The sequence below is a fragment of the Phasianus colchicus genome, chromosome 31, assembly GCF_987193195.1.
Source record: "Phasianus colchicus chromosome 31, bPhaCol1.hap1.1, whole genome shotgun sequence".
Classification (NCBI taxonomy): Eukaryota; Metazoa; Chordata; class Aves; order Galliformes; family Phasianidae; genus Phasianus; species Phasianus colchicus.
The window spans coordinates 372,377-395,540 of record NC_143466.1 but is presented as its reverse complement, the minus strand read 5'-3'; the positions used below and the strand labels follow the sequence as shown (position 1 = coordinate 395,540).

At 55.0% G+C, this 23,164-nt stretch overlaps 4 protein-coding genes across 11 annotated transcripts in view; 2 read left to right on the top strand and 2 right to left on the bottom strand.

Annotated features, from left to right (window-relative positions):
• Positions 1 to 23,164, bottom strand: part of LOC149914094 (uncharacterized) — a 155,188-nt gene that overhangs the window by 17,565 nt on the left and 114,459 nt on the right. The gene's annotated exons all lie outside the window — the stretch shown is intronic.
• Positions 1,111 to 7,633, bottom strand: LOC149914102 (annexin A4-like). Of its 3 annotated transcripts, XM_090127705.1 has the most exons (5): positions 6,891 to 7,633; positions 5,706 to 5,800; positions 5,343 to 5,456; positions 4,364 to 4,420; positions 1,111 to 1,619 (listed from the first exon to the last, which is right to left on the bottom strand). In XM_090127705.1, exons 2-5 carry the CDS (start codon positions 5,796 to 5,798, stop codon positions 1,437 to 1,439), a joined length of 447 nt encoding a protein of 148 aa, XP_089983831.1. In that variant the 5' UTR covers positions 5,799 to 5,800; positions 6,891 to 7,633; the 3' UTR covers positions 1,111 to 1,436. The 3 variants fall into 3 exon arrangements, 2 of the variants coding, with proteins under 2 accessions (XP_089983831.1, XP_089983830.1); XR_016460633.1 differs by having other exon boundaries at positions 4,364 to 5,197; positions 5,706 to 7,595; XM_090127704.1 differs by having other exon boundaries at positions 5,706 to 7,631.
• Positions 10,861 to 16,392, top strand: LOC149914101 (zinc finger CCCH domain-containing protein 11A-like). The gene is made up of 7 exons (XM_090127660.1): positions 10,861 to 12,551; positions 13,193 to 13,316; positions 13,794 to 13,856; positions 14,108 to 14,194; positions 14,484 to 14,822; positions 15,129 to 15,205; positions 15,327 to 16,392. Exons 1-7 carry the CDS (start codon positions 12,498 to 12,500, stop codon positions 15,381 to 15,383), a joined length of 801 nt encoding a protein of 266 aa, XP_089983786.1. The 5' UTR covers positions 10,861 to 12,497; the 3' UTR covers positions 15,384 to 16,392.
• Positions 18,646 to 23,160, top strand: LOC149914100 (uncharacterized). The gene is made up of 3 exons (XM_090127930.1): positions 18,646 to 18,700; positions 18,841 to 19,267; positions 21,300 to 23,160. Exons 1-3 carry the CDS (start codon positions 18,646 to 18,648, stop codon positions 21,568 to 21,570), a joined length of 753 nt encoding a protein of 250 aa, XP_089984056.1. The 3' UTR covers positions 21,571 to 23,160.

The window sequence follows — 23,164 nt, the reverse complement described above, 5'->3', positions numbered from 1 at the left end:
ACTGGTCCTTACCTGCTACAAGAGAAGTCAGGACTAGGGCTATGATGGGAGCGCATTGCTTTATGATTGACATGGAGAACTGCTAGGAAGAAGGCCTGGTGGGCCTGAACACAGATGCCGGGTGGTCCAGCTTTTGTTTCACTGGAAACCAGGTACTCCGTGGGCAGCAGCATGGAGATATGTTCTCCATGCAGTTGTGCCCCCGTGGCTTCTTTCTGATATGCTTGGGAAGTCCCACTAGAACAGGCTGCCGTGTGAGACAGAAGTGAGAGAGAAGCATCAGTTGTGTGGGTGGAGTTTTACTATCTCTGTGTTCACATCTTTTATGTTTGTCTTCTTTTTTTTTTCCAGTTCAACTCTGCGTGCGTCGGTCTGCCTTTGCTAAATCCTTTTCTTGTGGCCTTAGGCAACAATCGAGGGGGTCTCAAGTTTCAGCGCTGAGCAAGAAGCGCAGGCTCTCAGGAAGGCCATGAAGGGCTTTGCTAAGTTGATCTCCCTCCATGGTCAACTGTTGTTGTAGGCACTAACGAGATATCGGGCTGTGATGTGAAAGGACCCCCTGCTGTGTTGTGGTAGGCGATAACAGGGTATCGGGTTGTGACGTGATAGGACCTTCCCTGCTCTGTGAGTAAAGTGTGAGTAACACGTGACGCATGCTTAGGGGGCTTAGGCAATAGGGATGTGTATGTAAGGGGTTGTTGTGCCTTAATAAATTGCCATTTGCTTCTGCATCATATTGGTGTCAATGTTGCTATGGCCCTAGCGAATGCAGATCGCTAGCCCCTAGGCAGTGCGGCCTTTGACACGGTGGTTGCCGGAGTTAACAAATGGTGCCCCGTGTGAGGAGATTGGACTGTCACCCTTTACCTTCCAGCAACTAGCAGTGCGGTGTCAGGCTGACGCCGGGGCCCATACTCGGCAGAAGGCAGCGTGGTAGTGTCGCTGTGCTGAGGTCTGGGCTATTATTGAACTGTAAGGGGGGCTCATAGTCAGCGGGAGGCAGTGTGCTAGTGTCGCTGTGCTGAGGTCTGGGCTATCATTGAATTGTAACGGGGCTCATAGTCAGCGGGAGGCAGCGTGGTTGTGTCGCTGCGCTGAGGTCTGGGCCATCATCAAGCGAGAACCAGCACGGTACGGGCGCTGTGCCACGATTCGTAGTCAGCGGAACGGCAGAGTAGCGGTGCTGCGCTGAGGTCCGAATCATGGAACCGGTAATTAAGGTAATACTTCAGCTGTGCAAAGATTACTGTGACAAGAACATTCCTTCTAAGAAGGAGGTCGCTGCAGTTATCTCCAGGTTAGAGCAGGAGGGGGAGGTTAACGCCCCTTAAGAGATTCTTGACCACTGGAGGTGGGACAATCTCACCTCCGTGCTCACGCAACATATTATGAGCACACAGAAGGGTGGATCTGAGCTAAAAACTTGGGGCCTGATACTAGGAGTGTTGAAGGCAGCCAGAGAGGAAAAAAAAGTATAGTTGGAGGCTCGGTTGGTTTTGGGTCTCAGCGACGGGGCTGGGACACCGGACCCAGGGGGTTCCGGAGGGGGCTCGGGAGCGGTGGTTGTTTACAGGGACCGAGAGGAGACGGAGCCGCGAGCTGAACTGACAGTGCCCAGTCTGAAAGAAGACAGACAACAAGATAGCGGAGGAGGTTCGCTGACTCACCCCCTGCCACCATATCCAGACCGGTTGGGTGAAACGTTGTATCCTTTATCTGAATTGTGTCAGTGCGCCCTGGGTCAAGGGAGCGGAGGAGGGTACGACCCACACGGGTGGGAGCAGCTTACTGCCGGCACAGGGAGGGGGCAGACAAAAGGCCTGCTGTCTCAGATTACACCCAAGGGCAATAGCTCGGGCAATAGCTGGAGCAACAGCTCAGCAGATGAAGGGGAAGTTAGTTCTGGGAGAAATGTTAAGGCATTGTTGCGGGCCGCCCCGGGAACGCTTAACACCCCAGGAGAAATTATCCAGTATGTCAGCCTGCGACATCAAAAATCTCTGCAGCGACAAGGGCCGTGTTTTCAGTGTGGCCAATATGTGGAGATAGAGCCTGGCAGGGTATCCCAAAGAACCCCCTTGGTGGCCCGTGTTACTTAGGGAAGCTAACGATGCTTGCTCCAAATTATACTGGCTGTCTTAGTGTGTCTCATAGTGTGTTGTGGTAGGCGATAACGGGGTATCGGGTTGTGACGCGATAGGACCTTCCCCACTCTGTGAGTAAAGTGTGAGTAACATGTGACGCATGCTTAAGGGGCTTAGGCGATAGGGATGTGTATGTAAGGGGTTGTTGTGCCTTAATAAATTGTCATTTGCTTCTACATTATATTGGTGTCCATGTTGCTCTGGCCCTAGCGAATGCAGATCGTTAGCCCCTAGGCAGTGCGGCCTTTGTCACGGTGGTTGCCGGAAGTAACAGCAGAGGATATGGGGATAGGGGCCACAGGCTGCAGGAGCAGAGTGCTGCTCAGGAGAAGGCAACGTGTGAGGTAAAGGTGGCACATACGGGCTTTTGTGGTCACCTTGGGTTATGGCTCGTGGGGTTATGGCTCAGGGCCACACCTTCGGGTCACAGGGCCCCCCGTCCCCTCTCCAGAGGAATTAAAAGCACTCCACCACCACCCCATACCCCCCCTTTTCACCTCAACCCACTCCCCACATCCTCACGTTCCCCCTGTGTCCCTATACGACCCCATATCCCAGTGTCCCACTTGCAGCCCTGTGGGATAAACAAAGTCATTATCTTGCTAACGTGTAAGAAAGCTTAGCAGTAAGTTGAGCCAGACACAAACACACACGAGATGCCTGACTCCTACATGTAACCAGTTGTTTTTGCGCGGGTATAAAAGGTTGTGAGCACCTACAATAAAGGTCCTTCGTTCTGCACCAGCAAGGGAGTCTGCGCCTCTCTCGCCACACCAGCAAGGGAGCTCGGAGCCCTCTTGCCACAAAGAGGAGAGGAGAGGAGAGAAACGATAGAGCAGAACAAAGAAAAAGGGAAGAGAGGAGCTTTTAAGGGGAAGAACAGAAGAGGGAGGAGCAAGAGGGGAGGAGAAAGAGGTAAGAAGAGCAGATCTAAAAAGGACAAGAGAAAAAGAGAGGGCGGGGAGAACAGAGGGAACAGCAAAAGAGGGAAGGGCAAATGGAAGAAGAAAGGAAGGAATGGGGCAGAGAAAAGAGGGAGAAGAGTTCCAACCCCCCTGCAATAGGCAGAGACACCTCCCTCTACACCTGGGTACTCCAAGTCCCACCCAGCCTTGCTCTGTGCCCATAAACAAAGACAAACCTGTACGTAACAGTCACTCAAGGGAAGACACAGCACCTCTAATCACTTCATTTCTTTGTAGACAACATTTAAAAGCAGAGCGCTCACCTACAGGCAGCAAAGCATCTTCCAGATCTCCTGCCATCTCAGATTTAATGCTGTTATGTCCTTGTTAGCAATGCCTCTGTACCATCAAAAACTATGGCAGAAAGTCACAGAGGTTCAAAGGACCGCTTTGCAACAAGCTCCTCGTATACTGCATGAACATTCTTTCATCCCTGCAGCACTCTCAGCTAAATCAGGATCGCCCCACAGAAATAATTCATTTTCACTGCTAACAGTCTTGCGAATTGGCCTACCACAGCTAGTACCATTTTCAAGACCTGCTGCTTTGTGCTGCCAATCAAGTTTCTTAGCTCCTCTCCCCCCTGCCCCAATGGCAGTCACACTTCATGATCTCTGCTTTCCATGCTGGAGCTGCAGCCAGTTGGACTTAGGTTTCTCAAGTCCCTTTCAGTCTCAGGAGGGAATAAAACAGCCAGAATGGAATGGATGCAATGCGGCTCTCTCTAGGACACCTGCTGCCTCAGAAGAGTTCACATCTACTGGACAGCTACAGAGCTCCTACAAAAGCATCACACACAAACAAGGAAGGAAAGAAAAACCCAGGACACTGTGCAGGGGTCCTACCTCTCACTAGGTGATACCTGTTCCGTGTACAGAGGATGGACATAAACTGCACCTCATCTGTTCCCCACTTCTTCTCCCCCGCTTCGTACAGGCACTTCAAGACATTAGGGGTGACAAAGTAAGGCTCATGGAGAAGACTGGGCGTACAGGAGATCTTAAATCCCTTGCAGCTAGAGCACTGCTGGCGCGTACTTGTCTAGATCATGGATATTTTCCAACAAGCACCTACCAGGCACGGCAACCCACAGCCAAAATCTCATTGCCCCTGCCAAGTAGCCAGCCTGTCGAGAGACCTCTCGTTAGAGACTTGCAAACAAGGCTAAAAGCATTATTTCCATTTCACAGGCTGGCTTCTCTTCACCATGCATCACCTGCTCAAGAATAGATTGGGAAGCACATTACTACGCACCTGAGCATCTTGCTGAGCATGGGCATCATCCACATACATTCCTTCATCTCTGTTTCCCTGCAAAGACACAAGGATAGAAGACTCAGTTCACCAGAGCATCTACTGGAAGCAACTCCTGAGAATTCCCCACTCATGAAAAGCTGCTGGGGATGGATAATGGAGTCCTTCAAAGGGAACACTAGCTTACAAATGAAATGCAGCTCAGATGTACTTTGGGCTTCCTTCTGAAACGAGCAGCAACCCACTTCACTGGGACATTTAAAGAAGAGCCCACAGCACTCATGCACACCCAGAGTCAGAGTTCCCTCCCCGGAGAGGCTGGGTTTGAGGAGCAGGTCATGGGACACACAGGGTGAGAAAAAGCCAGCCTGGAGCTCCTCACCACTGAGTGCAGAGCTGTGCCCGCAGCTCTGAACATTCACCCCCTTCTCCCCTCAGCTTGGCTCACCGTTGCGAGGGACACGAGGACCCTTCGAAACATGGGAGATGTGTCAGATACGATGCCATCCTCAAGGGAGCAGCCATATTCCAGCAAGAACACACACACAGCACCCGTTAGGAGCAGGGCCACCACCTGGGTGCTGCCCACAACATTTGCCAGCTGTAACCTAGCTAAGTACAGAACTGTGCCCAGGGCTCCCAGCAGCACTGCAGCACTCCAGCCATCATCATTAGTGCTACAGCCTCCAATTAAGAAGCGCAGACAGAAGGAAACTGACAAGAGAGCCTTTCGCACTCCTTACGAAGCTTGTAGTTCTCATTAATGCGACAAATCTCTCCATTGGTGCGAGAAGCCAGAATTTCCATTGGGCAACCTTCATCTGCTCCTGCTCCCTAGGGAATCACCAAGGCAAGACTTAAGATACCAGCACCTGCTTGTGACGTGCAACCAGGTTTCTTTAAGAGAGAGAAGACATGCATAACAAAGCAGTAAGTCCTTGGCCAGAACTTAAGCAATACAAAAGGAAGATTTCCAAACCTTCACAGCCCTCCTTAGTTCGTGCACGTCATACATGGTGGTGGGAGTCATCACCCCAATGATCACCCTCTCAAAATTCCCACTCAGCTCCGACTTCAAGTCATCAATCAAATCCTAGAAGGCAAAGAGGAGAAAGGAGTTGGCAGAAGGGACGGCCTTTGAGGACAGAGGAACTGAGCTGTTCAGCACTCCTCTTCAGGCTCCAACCCTCCTTGCATCAACAACTGCTCTGAACTGAACAAGAACAAAACAACCTTGGTCAGGTGAAGTCTCTGCCGACCTTTCTCTTGTAGAGATTGGGTCGTTTTTCACTTTGCGCCCAAGTGACACAACCACGTTCATGCATCTCTGCAGACCACCCACCCTGCCAGTAGTGCTCTTAGAGGTGATCAGAACTTGCTGACGCTGGGAAATATTTAGTTTGGTCAAGACGTCAGTGATGGCATCTTCATCCATGCCTGCAAGAAACAAATGGAAGCTAGTCAGGATGCTTGCACAAGGATCAGAAGTGCCCTCTGGTCTTGTGCCACCTCCAGTCCCTCACACAGCCGGCTCTCAACAGCTCCAGGACTACATCGATGCACACAAAGCTGCCAGGACCCAGGCCACCAGAGCAGCTGCATTTTGGGACACGAAGGGCAGTTCTGTTTCCACTTTCCAACAATTTTTAGGGCAGTTGTGCAGCAGAGCAGTGCAAGCAGCTATGCTTCCCTCTATCAAACCACCAGAGCAGCCATTCACAGTGCTGGGGAAAAAATAAAAGTTGACCATGGAGGGAGATCAACTTAGCAAAGCCCTTCATGGCCTTCCTGAGAGCCTGCGCTTCTTGCTCAGCGCTGAAACTTGAGACCCCCTCGATTGTTGCCTAAGGCCACAAGAAAAGGATTTAGCAAAGGCAGACCGACGCACGCAGAGTTGAACTGGAAAAAAAAAAGAAGACAAACATAAAAGATGTGAACACAGAGATAGTAAAACTCCACCCACACAACTGATGCTTCTCTCTCACTTCTGTCTCACACGGCAGCCTGTTCTAGTGGGACTTCCCAAGCATATCAGAAAGAAGCCACGGGGGCACAACTGCATGGAGAACATATCTCCATGCTGCTGCCCACGGAGTACCTGGTTTCCAGTGAAACAAAAGCTGGACCACCCGGCATCTGTGTTCAGGCCCACCAGGCCTTCTTCCTAGCAGTTCTCCACGTCAATCATAAAGCAATGCGCTCCCATCATAGCCCTAGTCCTGACTTCTCTTGTAGCAGGTAAGGACCAGTATTCTGCACCATTCCTTTTGCTCTGCTCGGCACTGGGGAGGCTGCAGCTGGAGAACAGCGTCCAGCTCTGGGCTCCCAGTACAGGAGACAGCTGGACATGCTGGAAAGAGTCCAACGCAGGGCTACCAAGATGGTGAAGGGACTGGAACACCTCTGCCATGACAAGAGGCTGAGAGAGGGGGCTGCTCAGCCTGGAGAAGGGGAGCTCAGGGGGATCCCACCCACGGCTGTAGAAGTTCTGCACAGAAGTTTGTCCTGATATCCAACCTAAACTTACCCCATGCCTGTGTGTCCTGCGGAACCCCACAGATGTGACAGTGGGCTGCTTCTCAAAGGAAACCAGTGCTCGGCGTCGGGAGCGGTGGAGGAAGCAGCTGATCCTGCCAATAACGCTGCCATCGCGCGTCCCTCCCCGGGACTCCCACACCTTCCTCTCCCCAGCCCGGCTCGGCTCCTCGCAGGCTGCAGACACTGCTGAGGCATTCGCGCTCCAGGCCGTCATCTTCTTCCCGTGCCGCCGGACCGCTCTCTGCAGGGCTGCGCTGAGCTCCTGCTGCTGCACCAGAACCGCAGCTCCCGTGCTGACGGACGGCGGAGCTTCGTGCCGGCACCCACAGCACGCGGCCCCCGGGCTGCTGGCGGCACGGCAGGATGCTCCCGTCCCCGCCTCCCTCCCACCGCCCCTCGGCTCCGGCATCCTCCCGTTATCCGCCTGAGGAAACGAAGGCCCCGCACAGGGCTCTGGACGGGCTGACCGACGGCTGATGCCAACGGAACGACGTTCAACACCGCCACGCGCCGGTCCCGCACTTCGGTCACGACGACCCGAGGCATCTCTGCAGGCCGGGGGCAGAGCGGCTGGAAGGCCGCGCGGAGGAAAAGGATCCGGGGGCGCGGGCCCCGGAAGCGGAGCGGGCGCGCGGAGCGGGGCAGCGCCGCGGGCAGCCGGGCCGGGGCCACGCGGGACGCGCGCGATGATGACGCAATGACGGCGCGACCGCGGGCGCAAACGACCCCGCCGGGAGCGCCCGCCCCGTTCCGCGGGCCGACCAATAGGAGAGCGGGAGAGGCGGGGCCGAGCGCGGGCTCTCCGCCAATGGCGGCCGCGGGATTCCGTGCCGGGAAAGCGGCGCTCCGCCGCCCCGCGTCCCCGCCGCCGCCCGCCCCGCGCCTCGGGGCCCCGTCCGTCCCGCGTCAGAACGGAGCCGTCCTCCGGAGTCGGCGTCGCGGCGGGGCGCCGCCGGCTGAGAACCGGCGGCTGACTGCGAGCGGCGGGACGCCCGGTGTCCGGGAGCGGCTCCTGGCCGAGCCGGGCAGCCCCGAAAGAGAGGGACCGACCCCGCCGATCGAGACGCGTCGGAGCCCGGCAGAGTCGGGCGGCCGCCTTCGGTTCCGGCTCGGCTCGGCTCGAACGGTCAGCAGCGCCGTGCTGAGCCGCTGCCCCGCAGGCGGAGGACTCGACTGCCGTTTTCTGTATTCACGTCTGTCCGAGAAGAAAGCTGGCGGCGCTGGCGCTGACCAGGGAGAGGGAGGCCGGGGGCCGGAAAGCTCTCGGGCTGCGGCTCCAGGGCAGGCAGAGGAAGTCACGGCGCCGGTGACATCAGCCGGGCTGCTGGGACCTGCGTGCTGTCACGCTGCGTTTCCGTGACGACGGCGGGCTCTCCCCGAGGAGCCGAGGGCAGCTTTGCTGCTGAGTTCGTTACCCGACGAAGCCCGACGCGGGGGGGCTGGGCAGACAGTCTTGCCAAAGAGGCCCGTGCTGCAGCAAGATTGACAGCACGACGCCTTTTGTTCCCCTTGAGCCCTGGCCAGGCTTCGGGGCGAAAACCAAGAGGAGAAAGAGGGCAGCGGCTGTTCCCTCGGACTGCTCCGTACATTGGTTTACTCTGTGCTAGAAAGGCTGGAGCTGCTTGCAGCGGCTCTGGACGCCTCACTCGTGGGATGGATGCATTGCTGTGCAACTTCCCCATGGCTGGGAGAGGTTCTTCAGATCCTCCCTGCAAACGGGGCTCCCCAGTGACTGCGGATCTGGCTGATGGTAAAGTGCTGGGGCAATTGGTCGTGGATCTTTCTTCACCACTGTGTTCACGTGGCAATGAGTAGGCCCACTGCCTTGCTTATTCCCTTTACTGCTAAGCTTCTCTTTTGGCTATAGACGCTGCCAATATTACTGTTGGTTTTATTTTGTCATAGGCAGTAAAATAAGCCTATCCCAAAGACGTTGGTGTCTTTGTTGCAGCTGTTGAGTCCACCGATTGGCACAACAGCATTAACACATGATGGGCACGTAACTTGGACATCAGGAACGTGACTTCAAAGGCTTCAAAGCATCGGGAATGTCTCCTTTGGAGAGAGACTGAGAGGTTTGGGCTTGTTGAGCCCGGAGAACAGAAGGCTCATGGGAGACCGTGTGGCTGCCTTTCAGTACACGGGGCCTCACAGATCACCCTTGCTGAGGGTGAGCACTATTCCCTCATTGAGGACATTGATGAAGATGTTGAACAAGACCGGACCCAGCACCGACCCCTGAGGAACACCGCTGGTTACAGGTCTCCAACCGGACTCTGCACCGCCAACGACGACCCTCTGCGCTCTGCCAGTCAGCCAGTTCTCAACCCACCTCACTGTCCACTCATCTGTCCACACTTCCTCAGCTTTGTCATAAGGATGTTGTGGGAGACGGTATCAAACGCCTTGCTGAAAGCAAGGTAGACTACATGCACTACATCCACCCAGCCAGTGACAACATCGTAGAAGGCTACCAGGTTGGTCAAGCATGCCCTCCCCCTGGTGAACCCTTGCTGATTACTCCTGATAACCTCCTTTTCTTCCAGTTGTCTGGAGATGGCATCCAGCACAAGCTGTTCCATCACCTTTCCAGGGACAGAGGTGTGCCCAGGTGGCCAAGAGGGCCAACAGCATCTTGCATTAGAAATAGCATGGCCAGCAGGAGCAGGGAGGGAATCATCCCCCTGTACTCAGCCCTGGTGAGGCCACGCATTGAGCACTGTGTTCAGTTTTGGGCCGCTCACTACAAAAAAAGACATTGAGGCCCTGGAACGTGTCCAGAGAAGGGCAACAAAGCTGGTATGGGGTCTGGAACACAGGCCTTACGAGGAGCGGCTGAAGGAGTTGGGGTTGTTCAGTCTGGAGAAGAGGAGGCTCAGAGGAGACCTCATTGCAATCTACAACTTCCTGAATGGAGGCTGTGATGAGGAGGGGTTTGGCCTCGTCTCCCAGGCAACAAACAGGACCCGAGGAAATGGCCATAAGTTGTACCAGAGGAGGTTTAGGTTAGACATAAGGAAGAACTTGTTCTCTCAGAGAGCAGCCAGGCACTGGAATGGCTGCCCAGGAAGGTGGTGGAGTCGCCGTCCCTGGCAGTGTTCATGAGGCATCTGGATTAGGAGTTACAGGATATGGTTTAGTGCTTGTGGTAGCAATGGTGATGGAAGGATGGTTTTTTCTCCTTTCCTTTTTCTTCTTTTCTTCCCTTCCTTTCCTTTTTTTCCTTTTTTCATTTTGTTTTCTGTTTTCCATCTTTTCTTTCCCTCTCCCCTTTTCTTTCCCTCTCCCCTTTTCTTTCCCTCTCCCCTTTTCTTCCCCTCTCCCCTTTTCTTCCCCTCTCCCCTTTTCTTCCCCTCTCCCCTTTTCTTCCCCTCTCCCCTTTTCTTCCCCTCTCCCCTTTTCTTCCCCTCTCCCCTTTTCTTCCCCTCTCCCCTTTTCTTCCCCTCTCCCCTTTTCTTCCCCTCTCCCCTTTTCTTCCCCTCTCCCCTTTTCTTCCCCTCTCCCCTTTTCTTCCCCTCTCCCCTTTTCTTCCCCTCTCCCCTTTTCTTCCCCTCTCCCCTTTTCTTCCCCTCTCCCCTTTTCTTCCCCTCTCCCCTTTTCTTCCCCTCTCCCCTTTTCTTCCCCTCTCCCCTTTTCTTCCCCTCTCCCCTTTTCTTCCCCTCTCCCCTTTTCTTCCCCTCTCCCCTTTTCTTCCCCTCTCCCCTTTTCTTCCCCTCTCCCCTTTTCTTCCCCTCTCCCCTTTTCTTCCCCTCTCCCCTTTTCTTCCCCTCTCCCCTTTTCTTTCCCTCTCCCCTTTTCTTTCCCTCTCCCCTTTTCTTTCCGTCTCTTTTCATCTCTTCCCCTTTCTTTCCTTCTTTCATTTCTTTTGATTCATTTTGTTTAGTACTTTCTTACTTTTCATCTTTTAGATTCCTTTCTAAAAGAAAAGATAGAATGGGAGACAATAATTAAAAAAACAAAACCTGCTTTGAAAGCCATGGGGCCGGATGGATTGAACCTTGGGGTGCTGAGGGGGTTGGCAGACGTGGCTGCCAAGCCGCTCTCCATCATCCTTCAGCAGTCCTGGCTAATTGGGGATGTGTCCTGGCTGTCCCTGAACGTGTTTAAAGAGCTCTGGATGTGGTGCTCAGGGACATGATTGAGTGGTGGGTTGTTAGAGTTAGGGGAGTATGGTCAGGTTGCGGTTGGACTCCATGATCTTTCGGGTCTTTTCCAACCTGATCCATTCTATGATTCTACGGATTTAACAGCAGCGTTCTTGTGGGAGCTGCATTGAAACTTGCAGTGTCTCTGGGTCTCCAGAATTACTTTCTCCAAGCTGATTCGTAGGTGCTGGCACTTCTTTAAAGCAAGAGCAGCTGCTGATGGGAGGAAGGTAGTTCAGGCTCATGAGCTCTGCAGCATCTCCCAGGATGGTACCAGAGGAGGCAGGAATGATATTGCAGAAGATGAGAAGCTCCCCAGCAGGAAGCCAGAAACCCTGCGGGAGAGTCGGAGCACGTGTGGATGCCCAGGAGGTAATGCAGCCCCAGTATTTGAGAAGCGCGTGGCCAAGGAGCTGCGGCCCAAGAACAGAGCTATTCCGCCTTTGCAGAATAGCTGGCATCCCAAGAAGGACTCGTCTGTCCTTGTAAAAAGCAGGGGGAGGGCACGTCCAAATGCTTGCTGGTTGCTTGGGAGCTCAAATCCTCCAAGCTGGAGGCAGCCTGGGGGTAACATCTCCTTGGTCCGATTGTGCAGCACCTGAGCAAGAACTGGCTGCATGAGGTTCATCTTAATTTCTCTGTTCTTTTACTTAAATAAACCCGTTGGGAGACCGTGGTGTTGGTTTCCTAAAATTTGGATCTGGGAGGTGAGCACGCCCTTTGCTTATGATGGAAGCACAGAAGTGATGCGGGCACTCGCTGAGGTCACAGTCATCGCCGAGGTGGGAGCGTTTGTGGCACAGCCGGTGAGCAGAGCTGGTGCTCTGGTGAGTGTGCTGCACGCAGAGACTGAGCTGTGAGCTTTCCTTGAGAGATCACCCTGCGAGAGCCCGTCGGAAGCACCGCTGCGGCGTGTGCGTGAGCTGGGCACAGCTCAGGCTGAGCAGGCCGAGCAGGTGAGCTGGGTTTGGTGCTGGGTGGTTGCCGGGAGGTGTCTCAGCAGGAAAGCTGGGCTGGGGTGGGCACGCTGCATCAGCCCTCGTCCCGGCTGGCAGTGAGACAGAGGGAGTTTTCTTCAGGACAGCAACACCAGCCATGTGCTTCAAGGCGCGTAACTATTGAGGAGATGGAGAACGCTTGCTGTCAGAAATCATGGCAGCTGTACAGGAGCTGGGTGTATTTTGGGGACAGTCCTTGTAACCAGCTGGTTTCGAGACATTGCCCTGCCCGAGAGTCTAAACTGCACAGCAGAAGAATGCTGGGAAAATGCTTCTTCCTCACTGTTTTTCACTTGCAGGTTCTTTCCTTAGGGTTCCTTTTTCCTTTCCAAAAGGAGATTTTGGGGATCGAGGCACTTGAAGAGAGAGTGAAGCCAGCTCTTTCCAACAGTGCGGGCAGTCCCTGTGGAGAGGACCCCGGGAACTTGAGCTTCCCCTGAGACGTTCCCCAGCATGTCTCAGCAGGGAGACGGACGCAGTTGCCATCGCTGCTTTGCGCGTGGAAAGGTATGGCTGGGTTTCTTTCGCTTGGGTTTCTCCTTTCTCTGGTTTTGGAGGGGAAGGGGTGGAGCAGGGGGAGCCCTGCTGGTCCTTTGTTAGCTCAGTAAGCGGCTGGGTTGTGCACTTGCAGCAACAGGACAGCATTGCCAGGCTCCTTAACCTGCTGGGGCAGGGTGGGAGCAGAGAGCGGGCACTGCCCTCCTGCCAGCTGCACCTGGTTATGGTTTGCCAGCTGCCCTGGGTTTCTGCTGAGAAGTTTGTTCTAGCTGCCTGCAGTAGTAAAGGGTGGGGAAGAAATAGTGGTGAAGAGCTAAGGCTGTGTACGGTAATTTTGCATGGGTTGAACTGTGGCACCTGAAGTCACTGTTTCCCTCGGAATAATGCTGGTGTTTGCAGGTGTGTTGGTTTAACCCCCCGAAGTGATGTCTGAGAGCGCCCGTCTTCTCCACCTGAACGATGAGAAAGCTGGATATGCCCAGAAATTGCAGCGCGTGCAGATGTTGTGAATGCGCTCCCAAATGTTTCCGTTAGTGATAACTAATGTCTCAGCACTCTGATACCCACCTCTGGCACCATCTGGAACGCTGCATCTCTTTGCAAACGTTGGGTGGCCGTTTCCATGGCCCTTCCTTTATTTCTGTCCTCAGAAGCAGCGCGGCGCAGTTCCCTGTGCTAGGGAGCAGCACCCAGCAGGCTGCCAGAGATCCAACAGCGCCTTGCAGCGCACAGAGGGACGCGATGGGGACGGACCATCCTTAGCACCACGCAAAAGTGAGTCTCTGCAGTCCTCTGTCATGAAGTATGGAAGAATGCATTTTAAGTATTACTTCTGAGCGGTGCAGCACTGCAGGGGTGTCCGGTAACCATGGTGGAAGCATTAGAGAGGCCGACAGCAACAGATGGCAGCAGTGAGACAGAAGTGTGTGTGTAAGTGGTGGTGCTCAGAGCTGAGTGCATTCCCTGTAGGGACAAAAAATCCGTGCCTCGACTTTTGCAGCTGATAGCGTTTTGTGTGCTGACGCAGCTTTGCTCTGCAGCATGCAGAGCTGTCAGGCAGACTGGGGTTCCTCTGCTGCCACCTGAGCGGGAATGAGAGCAGTAGTGCTTTGTGCAAGCGCACTGCAGTTTAAAGATCAGTTTCTGTTCTGGCTGTAGAAGAGTGTCTTTTGGTTTTTGTGGTGGACGTGGGCTAACAGGACAGTGCTGCTCCTGGTGTCTGTGAAATCAACACACAATCTGTTGTTGTAGGGACGGAGCCTGCGCGTCCATGGAATGGTGCTGGGCTTGGGGGGAAACGGAAAGCCTCCCCAGGTAAGAAGCTCTTGTGAGCTGTGGTGTGGGTACCTGCCTCTAAATAGGGCTGCATGAAGGGCTGTGTGGGATGGAGGAGAAAAGAAGGGGCACTGCAGATCTGTGCTGACTGCAGAAATGGCACAGCGTTGTAGCAGCAGAAAGGCCAATTGAAGAAACTACGCTTGAGGAGCAGAAGTTTGTGGTTGGCTGTGCTAAAATGCTCCTCCAAAGAGATGCTCTTCATGTCTTTCTTGTTTCCTTTCTGACAGAAGCTGATGCAAGCAGGCTTGCAGTGAAGCGCAGCCTTGCAGGAAGCCAGGGGAGGAGCATGGAGTGTGGCACAGCCCCCAAGAGAGGTACAGACACACAGCAGCATCTGGGTTTGGTGCACTGTCTTTCTAGTTAGGCTTTCTGTCTGTCCTTTCCTGGGACTGCTGTCGTTGCGTGTTGCTTGAGATCTTAATCCCTGGGGATTACAGTTGCCTTTCCTGTCCCAATTGGAAATGGCCCACAGTTCAGCCAAGATCCCAAGGTCCATTGCTGTGAACACTCGAGAGTTCCTAGCATTGTGGCCCATTTTGCAGACCGAAGGCAGTGTGTGACTCTCTTTTAATCTTGCTGCTTCCCCTTGCTTGATTTGAACAGGGAGAGGTGCTGAGCCAAACGGCAAGATGTACGCGAAAGCTCCTCTCCAGGCTCCAGGAGGGCTTCCTGGAACAGCAGGTCCCAGCAGAGGGGAAAGACCTTCCCCTGCAGTTGACAACCACTCCCTCTCCAAGACCATGGCTGCAAGAAAGCGCAAGGGAGTGGAGGAAGAGGAGCAAAAAGCAGAGCTGTGGCCTGCCAAGAAACAAGTGAAGGTGGAGCGCGATGGGGAGAAGGCTCAGAGCCCACATCAGAGCAGAGGCGGTGTGCCAGCTCCAGCAACACACCCTGGGCCTGCCCCAGCGCCGACTGAGCGGTTCCGGACCTCAAAGCGAAGAGGTAGGAAGGTGCTGCAGCTGCCCTGGTGAGGTGCTTCCCTTATCAGGTGCATGGAGTTTGCTTAGGATTTGCTTTGCTTTCTCCTTCTCTCTGCGGAGAGGGGAAAAGAGTAGAAGGCTGCCGAGTCCAATGGCAAGGAAGTGCCAGAAAGTGTAACCCTCTCTTTTCCCATGAAATCCATGACGGCCTTCTGCTTGTCCCACTGGAAATACCCTTCCCTGAGAGGCTTCCTAGCCTGTTTTCATGTACCCATGTTTCCGCGGTTTTGCTGTTGACAAACTGAATTTCTCTCCTCTTTCTCTATAGCAAGACGACAACGACAAAAAGAGAGGAGAGCAGAAATGAAGAAGGCTGCTCTGAGAGCTGCCGCTGCACGTGCAGAGGTGAGTCCTCGGTGAGCACAGACACGGCTCTTGTTGTTCTCTGTCTGTCAGACGTGAAGGGGATTGTAGAATGCTGGGGGAAGCGGTGTCCTACTTTGACGCTCGCTTTCTTTCTTTCCAGTCCTCCACAATGAACAGCCTTGTGGAGATGATGGAGAAGCTGCAGCTGAAGGACTGAGTGGAGGAGCATCAGAAGGCAGCGGCTTCGTGGCAGCAGCCCAACTTGGCACTCTGGTTGCAGTCCATCAATAAACAATTGGAGCTTTGTATTCACAAAGAGCGCACGGCCTGATTTGTCCAGTGGCACTCAGTGAGCTGCTGCACCACCTCCTCGTTATTCCACTCGCGGCGCTGGGTCAGAACTCCCACATCTCCATCAGGGGATGCTGCAGGTTATAGAAGCAATGGATGCACCAGTCCTTGGCCCTGCCCATAAACGCACTGCCTGCAAAGCACGTGCACAGAACTGCGAGTAGCACGGCCTGAGCACAGGCGCGCTGAGTTAGAGAACAGCTGTCTCGAGCTGTCTGAGTTTCTCGGGGCAGCACTGAGCAGAAGTGAGCGTGTGCCCCTCACCCTGCAGGCGTCTCTGTTGGGGGAAGAGAGGCTCCGCCGGCTGCCTGATCCTGGAAGGCAGAGGTGTTCTCCTGACTTCTCTGCAGTGCTACCTTGCCTCATTGTCCCCCCTCTCTTCAGCCGTTTTGATGCTACTTTTCATCCTTTGGGCAGAGCTTGAGTCACTCTCATCATCGCACAGCTTTGTACTGAGCGGTGTGGAATTTTCTGGCTTTGCTCTTAAAAGCCTAGGCTGAAAACTGCAGCGTGCATGCTTAGTTTACATGGGGACATGGGGGGGGACATCCCCTAACCCCCATTATCGAAAAATAAACCTTAATTGCAAAAGTGAGGGGTGTCAACCCCCGACCCATGGGAACAAAGTGGTCCATGGGGGTGACACTGTGGGGGTGTCCCCATCTCCAGTACGTGACACCACCAGGGTGCCATGAAGGTGTCCCCAACTTTGGTGGTGTGACAGCACGATGCTGTGTCCCCACTTCTCCAGGAAGTCCTCCAGCTGGTTACAGTGTCCCCAGCTTCGGCTCAACGTCCCCAGGGGGTCCTTTTGTCCCCTCTGCATGACGGTGACACCCGATGCTGGCTGCCGAACGCGACACCCGATGACGATGACACCGCGTCACGGCTGTGCCACGCTGGTGTCACACAGTCCCCTCTGGTGGTGGCACAGAGTTCACCACCGTGCGTGTCCACATCCTCATGTCAGACGATGGTGACAGCGCCAGAGGACTCCAGTGTCACCAGGTCCAGCTCTAGGTGGGCCTGGAGGGGTGACAAACAACAGTGAGAGGCTCAGTGACAGCATGGTGACAACGCAGAGCTGCCTGTGCCTGGCCCTATGCGGTGGTCAGAGTACAGGGAATGGTGTCACCCGATAGATGGTGGCACACAAGTGACGGTGACACCAGATGACGGTAACAACAGTGACAGCCAGGGATGGGGACACTGCGTCACGGCTGTTCCACATCGAGGTCACCCTGTGTCACGGTGTCACCTGAAGACAGTGACACTCAACGACTCCCAGTGGCATCCAGTGAAGGGAAGAACCAACAATGGTGACACCACCGACCCCATGTCACACCCACAGCAGACCCCACATGTCCCCCGACTGTCCCCAGCTCCCCTCCCTGTACACTCCTCGTCACCTCTTCAATGAGGATGGCACCGCTCTGCAGTTGTGCCAGTCCTCTTCTTGGTTGCAAGTGTCCCATTTGGTTTTGTCATCCAGTATTTTTGGGAGAAAACGTGTGGTAGTTCTAAGAGAAGGGGTATTTCTGGGAGAAAATATCCTCTTTTTGGAAGAGAAGGTGAAATTTACCACTGAAATGTGGTATTTCTGGGAGAAAATGACATACTTGAGGGAGAGAACTCGGAAATGGTGGGAGAGAATGTCTTCTATTCGAGAGCAACTGTGGTATTTTTGGTGTGACGACTGGTCCTTTGGGGAGAAAATACGGTAAATATGGGAGAAAATGTCCTCTTGAGGAGTGTCAAGTGGTACTTTTGAGAGAAAATGTCAGGTATTTCTCAGAAAACTGCTGTTTCTGGGAGATAGTAGCATCCTTGGTTGGAAAATGACAGGTGTTTGTGAGAAAGCTGGTATTTTGGGAAAAAAGGCCGTATTTTTAAGACGAAGCTGGTATTTCTGGGGGAATATGTCCCATCTTTGGGAGAAAAGTGGTCTATCTTGGAGAAAATGTCATGTATTTGGGAGAAAACTGGTCTATCTGGAAGAAACTGCCATTTTTCTGGGAGTAAGTGTGATCCTGAGGAGCGTCAAGTAGTATTCTTGGGATGAAACGTGAGGTATTTCTAAGCGTAGTGGTATTTCTGGGAGAAAATGTCTTGTTTTGGGGGGAAAAGATCACATGTATGTGAGAAAGCTGGTATTTCTGGGAGTAAACGCCATATTTTTAGGAAAAAATGGGTATTTCCCGGATAATCGGTCACATAGTTAGGAGAAAAGTGGTCTACCTGGGAGAAAATGTCCTTGTTTTTTGGTGGAAGAGATCATGTGTAGGGGACTAAAATAGTGTTCCCGGATGAAAATGTCACGTATCTGTGAGAAAAGTGGTATCTGTGGGTCACAGTGCTGTTCCCCAGGGGTCGGTGCTGGGGCCTGTCCTCCTCAAGATCTTTCTTGATGAGTTGAGGGCACTGAGTGCACCCTCGGGAAGTTTGCGGATGACACCAGGCTGGCTGGAAGCGTGGATCTGCCTGGGGGTAGCGAGGCCCCACAGAGGGATCTGGACAGGCTGGAGAGCTGGGCTGAAGCCAATGGGATGAGTTCCAACAAGGCCAAAGGCCAGGTCCACGTTCTGTGGGAACGTTTGTGGAAAAGTGACTTATGTAGCTTAAATCTCTGCCTTCTGACACAAGAGCAAAATGGAGCCAGGAATGTATTCTTACTTCCATAACAAGAGTGTCAGAAGGAAACACCCTGAGACTTCTTGTAGGGGTGTCCATTTGCTGTCTCCCAAAAACCAGTCAGGGGAAGGGCACAAGAGGGGTGTGCCCTGCCAGCTCCAGGTCTTAAGACCTTAGAAACCCGGTCTCTTTCAAAAGTTGAGGGAGTTTCCATTCTTAGAGCTCAGCCCTGAAGCCTTGCTGGTTCAATTCCTCTCAATGATACATCTAAAAGATGCAGTGCAGGTGGGCAAAGGCTCCACAGCTGTACAGCATCTACGGGACAGCTCTTATTGAGCCGGCAGGTGTAACTGCTTCCCGAGGAGCTGTGCAGCCATAAAGGCATTCCAAAGCACCTCTTGCTCTTACATGAACGCATCATTGGCTTCATCTCACTGCCGTGCTTAATTCCCAGTGCTGACAGGTCTGTCCGGCAGCTCTGCCTAGAGAACCAGCATATGTTTCAGGCACGTGTCCTGAACGAGTCACTCCGTTTCAGCGAGTTTAGCGTCAGTGAGAGCTCCCTGCCCCAGCAAGTCTACCGAGCACCTGTGTTCTCTTACATCCCCGCACCACGCCGTGCTGCTCAGCGAGTCCAGCGCAGCTCTGCAGGACCCGGGGGACTACAGAACACGTGCCAGCGGTGAGCTGAGCTCGTTCTTCAGGTCCTGCTCCGGGCTGTGCCCTTCTCACATCCCACGCACCGAGCCCGGCCGGGCCACCGCTCGGTTCTTCCTTGGAGGAGAAAGTGGCCAGAGATGCCGCCGCAGGAGCCGTGAGAAAACCGGGCAGAGATGCGCGCTCGGCTTTCAAGAAGCGCCAGCAGCTCGGAATCGGCCTGGAGACAGCGATTCTGGGGAAGCCGGAGACGCCGCACGTCTCAGCGCGGCTCCCGCAGGAGCGGTACCGTTCGACGGCGTCGCCACGGCGACGGCGCCTCAGCGCCTCAGCGCCGGTCCGTCGCTACGGCGCCGCGCCGTCCCCGCCGAGTGACGTCATCACGCCGCGGCCCGAGGAGGCGGCCGTGCGGAAGCGGTGCGGGGCGCCTCGGGGCTCCGGGCGCCGCCTCGGCTCCTACAGGTGGGTGTTCGGGGGGCGCCGGGGCGGGGGCCGGGGTGAAGGCGGCGGGGGGGCCGCGTGCCGCTCTGTCTCGGCCCCGCGGGGTCTCCGTGGTGCTCGGGGCTTCCCTCGGCGGGGGCGGCTGCCCTGCGTCTCGCCGCCTCCCCCACCCCGTGTCTTTCGCTGCCCTCCCCCCCTGTCCCCCTGCCGCTGATCGCCCGCACCCCCCAGTCCCTCTGTGTGCCCCCCGGGGTTACACCCTCCCCCCGGTCTCCCTCCCCTCCAGTCCCCCCGTTCTGATCGCCGTAGTCCTCTTCCACCCCTCCCCTCTGTGCCTCCCCCATTCTGATCCCCAGGGTCCCCCCCCGATCCCTCATCCCTCCCCAGTCCCCCGTTCTGATCCCTGGTGTCCCCCCACCCCCCCACCGCTCTCCCCATTCTGTCCCCTAGAGTCCCCCCCTTTCCCAGTCTCCTCTATCTGACCCCCGAACCCCCTCTCCTCCCCCCGAGTGCCCCCACTCCAATTCCCCCATTCTGATCCCCAGAGTCTCCTACCACCCCCCATTCCCCTCTATTTGACCCCCAGGGTCCCGTGTCCTCCCTTCTCCTCCCACCTCCTGGCCCCTTTTTTCTGACCCCTAGAGGTCCCTGTAACCCCCTGTGCGCTCCTCCCTGACCCCTGGAGTCAGTTCCTCATTTTGACCTCCAATTTCCCTCAGCCAGACCCCATAGAAGCCTCGCACAACCCCTGGCTCTTCCCTCCCACCCCTCCCTCCACCCCCAGATGCTCTTCCTGCCTTGTAGAAACTCTGTTCACCCCTTTCCCCCACACAAGCCACTAAGTTTCCCCCCAGACTCTTTTTCCACCCCATAGACATCCCACTCTCCTCTTCTCCCCCCCAATACTTCCCTAAGGTGTCCCCCAGACTCCCCTTCCACCCCATAGAAGCCCCCCACAACCCTCCAGATTTTCTCTGCCACCCCTTCTCCATTCCTAGACCCCTTTTCCTCCCAGCAGAGACCCAACTCACCCCTTTTTTCCCCCACACAACCCCCCGTCCACTCCCAGACCCCCCTTTCTGCCCTACAGAAGCCCCCTTTCCACCCCTCAAGTTCCCCTCCACAATGTACCCCTCCATCCCCAGGCCCCCTTTTCACTCACAGAAGCCTCGTTCTGCTCTTTTCCCCCTCACAACCCCCTCTCTCCATCCTCAGAGCCCCTTTCCACGCCACAGAAGCCCTCCACAATCCCTCAGTTTCCCCTTCCAACCTTTCTCCACCTCCAGACCCTCTTTCCACCTCACAGAAGCCCCACTCACACCTTTCCGCCCATAGATTCCCCACGAGCCCCCCCCTATATACCCCTGGAGGCATGCAGAAGAATCTGGAGATGTTGTAGAGGGGTTTGGGGCATCCAGTTGGTCCCCAGGTGGATCCAAGGTGTCCTTGGATTCATACAGAAGGATCTGGAGATGTCCCAGAGGGATCCTGGGGTGTCCAGGGGGTCCCAAGAATGGTCCTGGGGGTCCCTGGAAGGATCTGGAAGCTCCCAGGATGGGTCCAGGAGCTCCGAGGAGCCACTGGGATGATTTGGAGATGTGCCAGTAGAGTCTGGTAGGGTCCAGAGAGTTCTCATGTGGGTCTGAGTGGTCCTGGAGTCATCCCGTCATCAGAGACATCTCTGGGGATGTCCCAGAGAGGACTTGGAGGGTGCAGGGGGTTTTCAAATTGATCCAGGGGGTCCTTGGATTCATCCAGAAGGGTCTGCAGACGTCCCAGAATGATCCTGTGGAATGTGGGGGGGTCCTCAGGTGGGTTCAGAGGGTCCTATTGTCTTCTGGAAGGGTCTGGAGATGTCCCATGGGTGTCTTGGGGTCCCCAGGCGTTCCTGGAGTCCTCCAGAGGTCTCTAGTGGGGATTTTGAGGACAACCTCACATAGTGACACATTCTCGCTCTTCTTTGTCCCCGTGGGATCGCCCCCAATAATGTCTGTTTCCATTAAAATCAATACTATGTCACTTTTCTTGTATATTTTTTGCCACTTCCTTTCAGAAATGGATGGTTCCCACCAATCCCTGTGCAAAGCCCCACGGAAACAATCCCCCCAGGGCCACCGGGTGACACCGGACAACCACTTGTCCCCAAAGTTCTCACTGTCACCGTAACCATGGAACCTGGGGCCGTACCAACGTACCTTGAGAGCCCCATCTGCGTCCTACAGCTCCTGGACGCTGTCACCCTGGCTGTCCATGACTGTCCCATGCTGTCCCCCCTGCCATGGTGGCACAACTTCAGCACGGTGCCATCCTCATTGAAGAGGTGACGAGGAGGGGTACAGGGAGGGGGGCAGGGGACAGTCGGGGGACACGTGGGGTCTGCTGTGGGTGTGACATGGGGTCGGTGGTGTCACCATTGTTGGGTGTCACCTTCACTGGATGCCATTGGGTGTCACTGAATGTCACTGTCTTCAGGTGGCGCCGTGACACAGGGTGACCTCGATGTGGAACAGCCGTGACGCAGCGTCCCCATCCCTGGCTGTCACTGTTGTTACCGTCATCTGGTGTCACCATCACTTGTGTGCCACCATCTATCGGGTGACACCATTCCCTGTACTCTGACCATCACATGGGGGCAGGCACAGGCGGCACCACGTTGTCACCATGCTGTCACTGAGCCTCTCACTGTTGTTTGTCACCCCTCCAGACCTGCCTACCGCAGGACCCGGTGACACCGGAAACCTCTGGTGCTGTCACCATCGTCTGTCATGAGGACGGGGACATGCACGGTGGTGAACTCTGTGCCACCACCAGAGGGGACTGTGTGACACCAGCGTGGCACAGCCGTGATGCGGTGTCATCACCGTTGGGCGTCACTCCTGGCAGCTGGCGCCGGGTGTCACCGTCATGCAGAGGGGACAAAAAAAACCCTGGGGACATTGAGCCGAAGCTGGGGACACCGTGACCACCTGGAGGACTTCCCAGGGAAGTGGGAACACCACATGACAATGTCACACCACCAAAATTGGGGACATCCCTGTGTCACACCCCAAAGCTTGGGACACCTTCATGGCACCCTGGTGGTGTCATATCCTAGAGTTGTGAACACCCCCCAGAGTTTGGGACAGCCCTCTGGAGACGCCATCTGTGCCCTCCCCCACAGAAAACATTGTTCCCATGGGGCGGGGTTGACACCCCTCACTTTTCTAATTAAGGTTTATTTTTGATAATGGAGGTTGGGGGATGTCCTCCCCATGTAAGTGATAAAGGGCAGAGGAGCGGCTGTGGGGCTCCATGTGTCACACTGGGGATGAACTCTGGGGACAGAGGTGACTGCAGCATTCTGGCCCCATCGCCCCTATGGCCCTATAACCAGTACAGCTCCATCTCGTAGCCATCCCTCGTCCGTATCCCACAACGTTATCCCATCCCATATCCATCATATCCACCCCACAGCCATCTCAAACCCATCCCATATCCATACCCCCACATCCTATCCCCATCCTTAACCCTATATCCATAGCCATTCCGAATCCTTATCCCCACATGCATCCCATGTCCATTCCATCTACTTATCCCATGCCACTATCATCCCAATCCCATCCCGTGTCCATATTTCATCCCCAATCCATCCCACATTCTTCAGTGTTGGTCCCATGTCCATCCCAAGCCCATCCCATATATATTCCATTTTCCTATCTCCCATTCCATATCCACCCCATATCCATATCCCCACACCCCAACCCTACATTTCACATCCCAGTGCACATCCAACATCCCAAGCCCAGTTCCAAACCTCATATCCCAACCCCACATCCAAGCCCCACCTCCCACCTGTCAATCCCATTCCCATCTCGCACCCCCTATAGCAGTAGGGCGCACCCCGAGGCCCCACCCACGGCCCGCCCCCTGCCGCGCTCC

Bases quoted from the DNA above. Each gene is read 5' to 3' on its own strand.
- LOC149914101 (XM_090127660.1), top strand. From the start codon at position 12,498: ATGTCTCAGCAGGGAGACGGACGCAGTTGCCATCGCTGCTTTGCGCGT. The intron at 12,552-13,192 runs GTATGGCTGGGT...TTCTGTCCTCAG, and splicing joins GCTGCTTTGCGCGTGGAAAG to AAGCAGCGCGGCGCAGTTCC. The intron at 13,317-13,793 runs GTGAGTCTCTGC...CTGTTGTTGTAG, and splicing joins ATCCTTAGCACCACGCAAAA to GGACGGAGCCTGCGCGTCCA.
- LOC149914100 (XM_090127930.1), top strand. From the start codon at position 18,646: ATGTTTCAGGCACGTGTCCTGAACGAGTCACTCCGTTTCAGCGAGTTT. The intron at 18,701-18,840 runs GTGAGAGCTCCC...CGGTGAGCTGAG, and splicing joins TTTCAGCGAGTTTAGCGTCA to CTCGTTCTTCAGGTCCTGCT. The intron at 19,268-21,299 runs GTGGGTGTTCGG...ACTTCCTTTCAG, and splicing joins CGCCGCCTCGGCTCCTACAG to AAATGGATGGTTCCCACCAA.
- LOC149914102 (XM_090127705.1), bottom strand. From the start codon at position 5,798: ATGGATGAAGATGCCATCACTGACGTCTTGACCAAACTAAATATTTCC. The intron at 5,457-5,705 runs GTGGGTGGTCTG...TTTGCCTTCTAG, and splicing joins CTAAGAGCACTACTGGCAGG to GATTTGATTGATGACTTGAA. The intron at 1,620-4,363 runs GTGCGTAGTAAT...GTCTTCTTTCAG, and splicing joins ATGCTCAGCAAGATGCTCAG to ACTGGGCACTGTCAGTTCAG.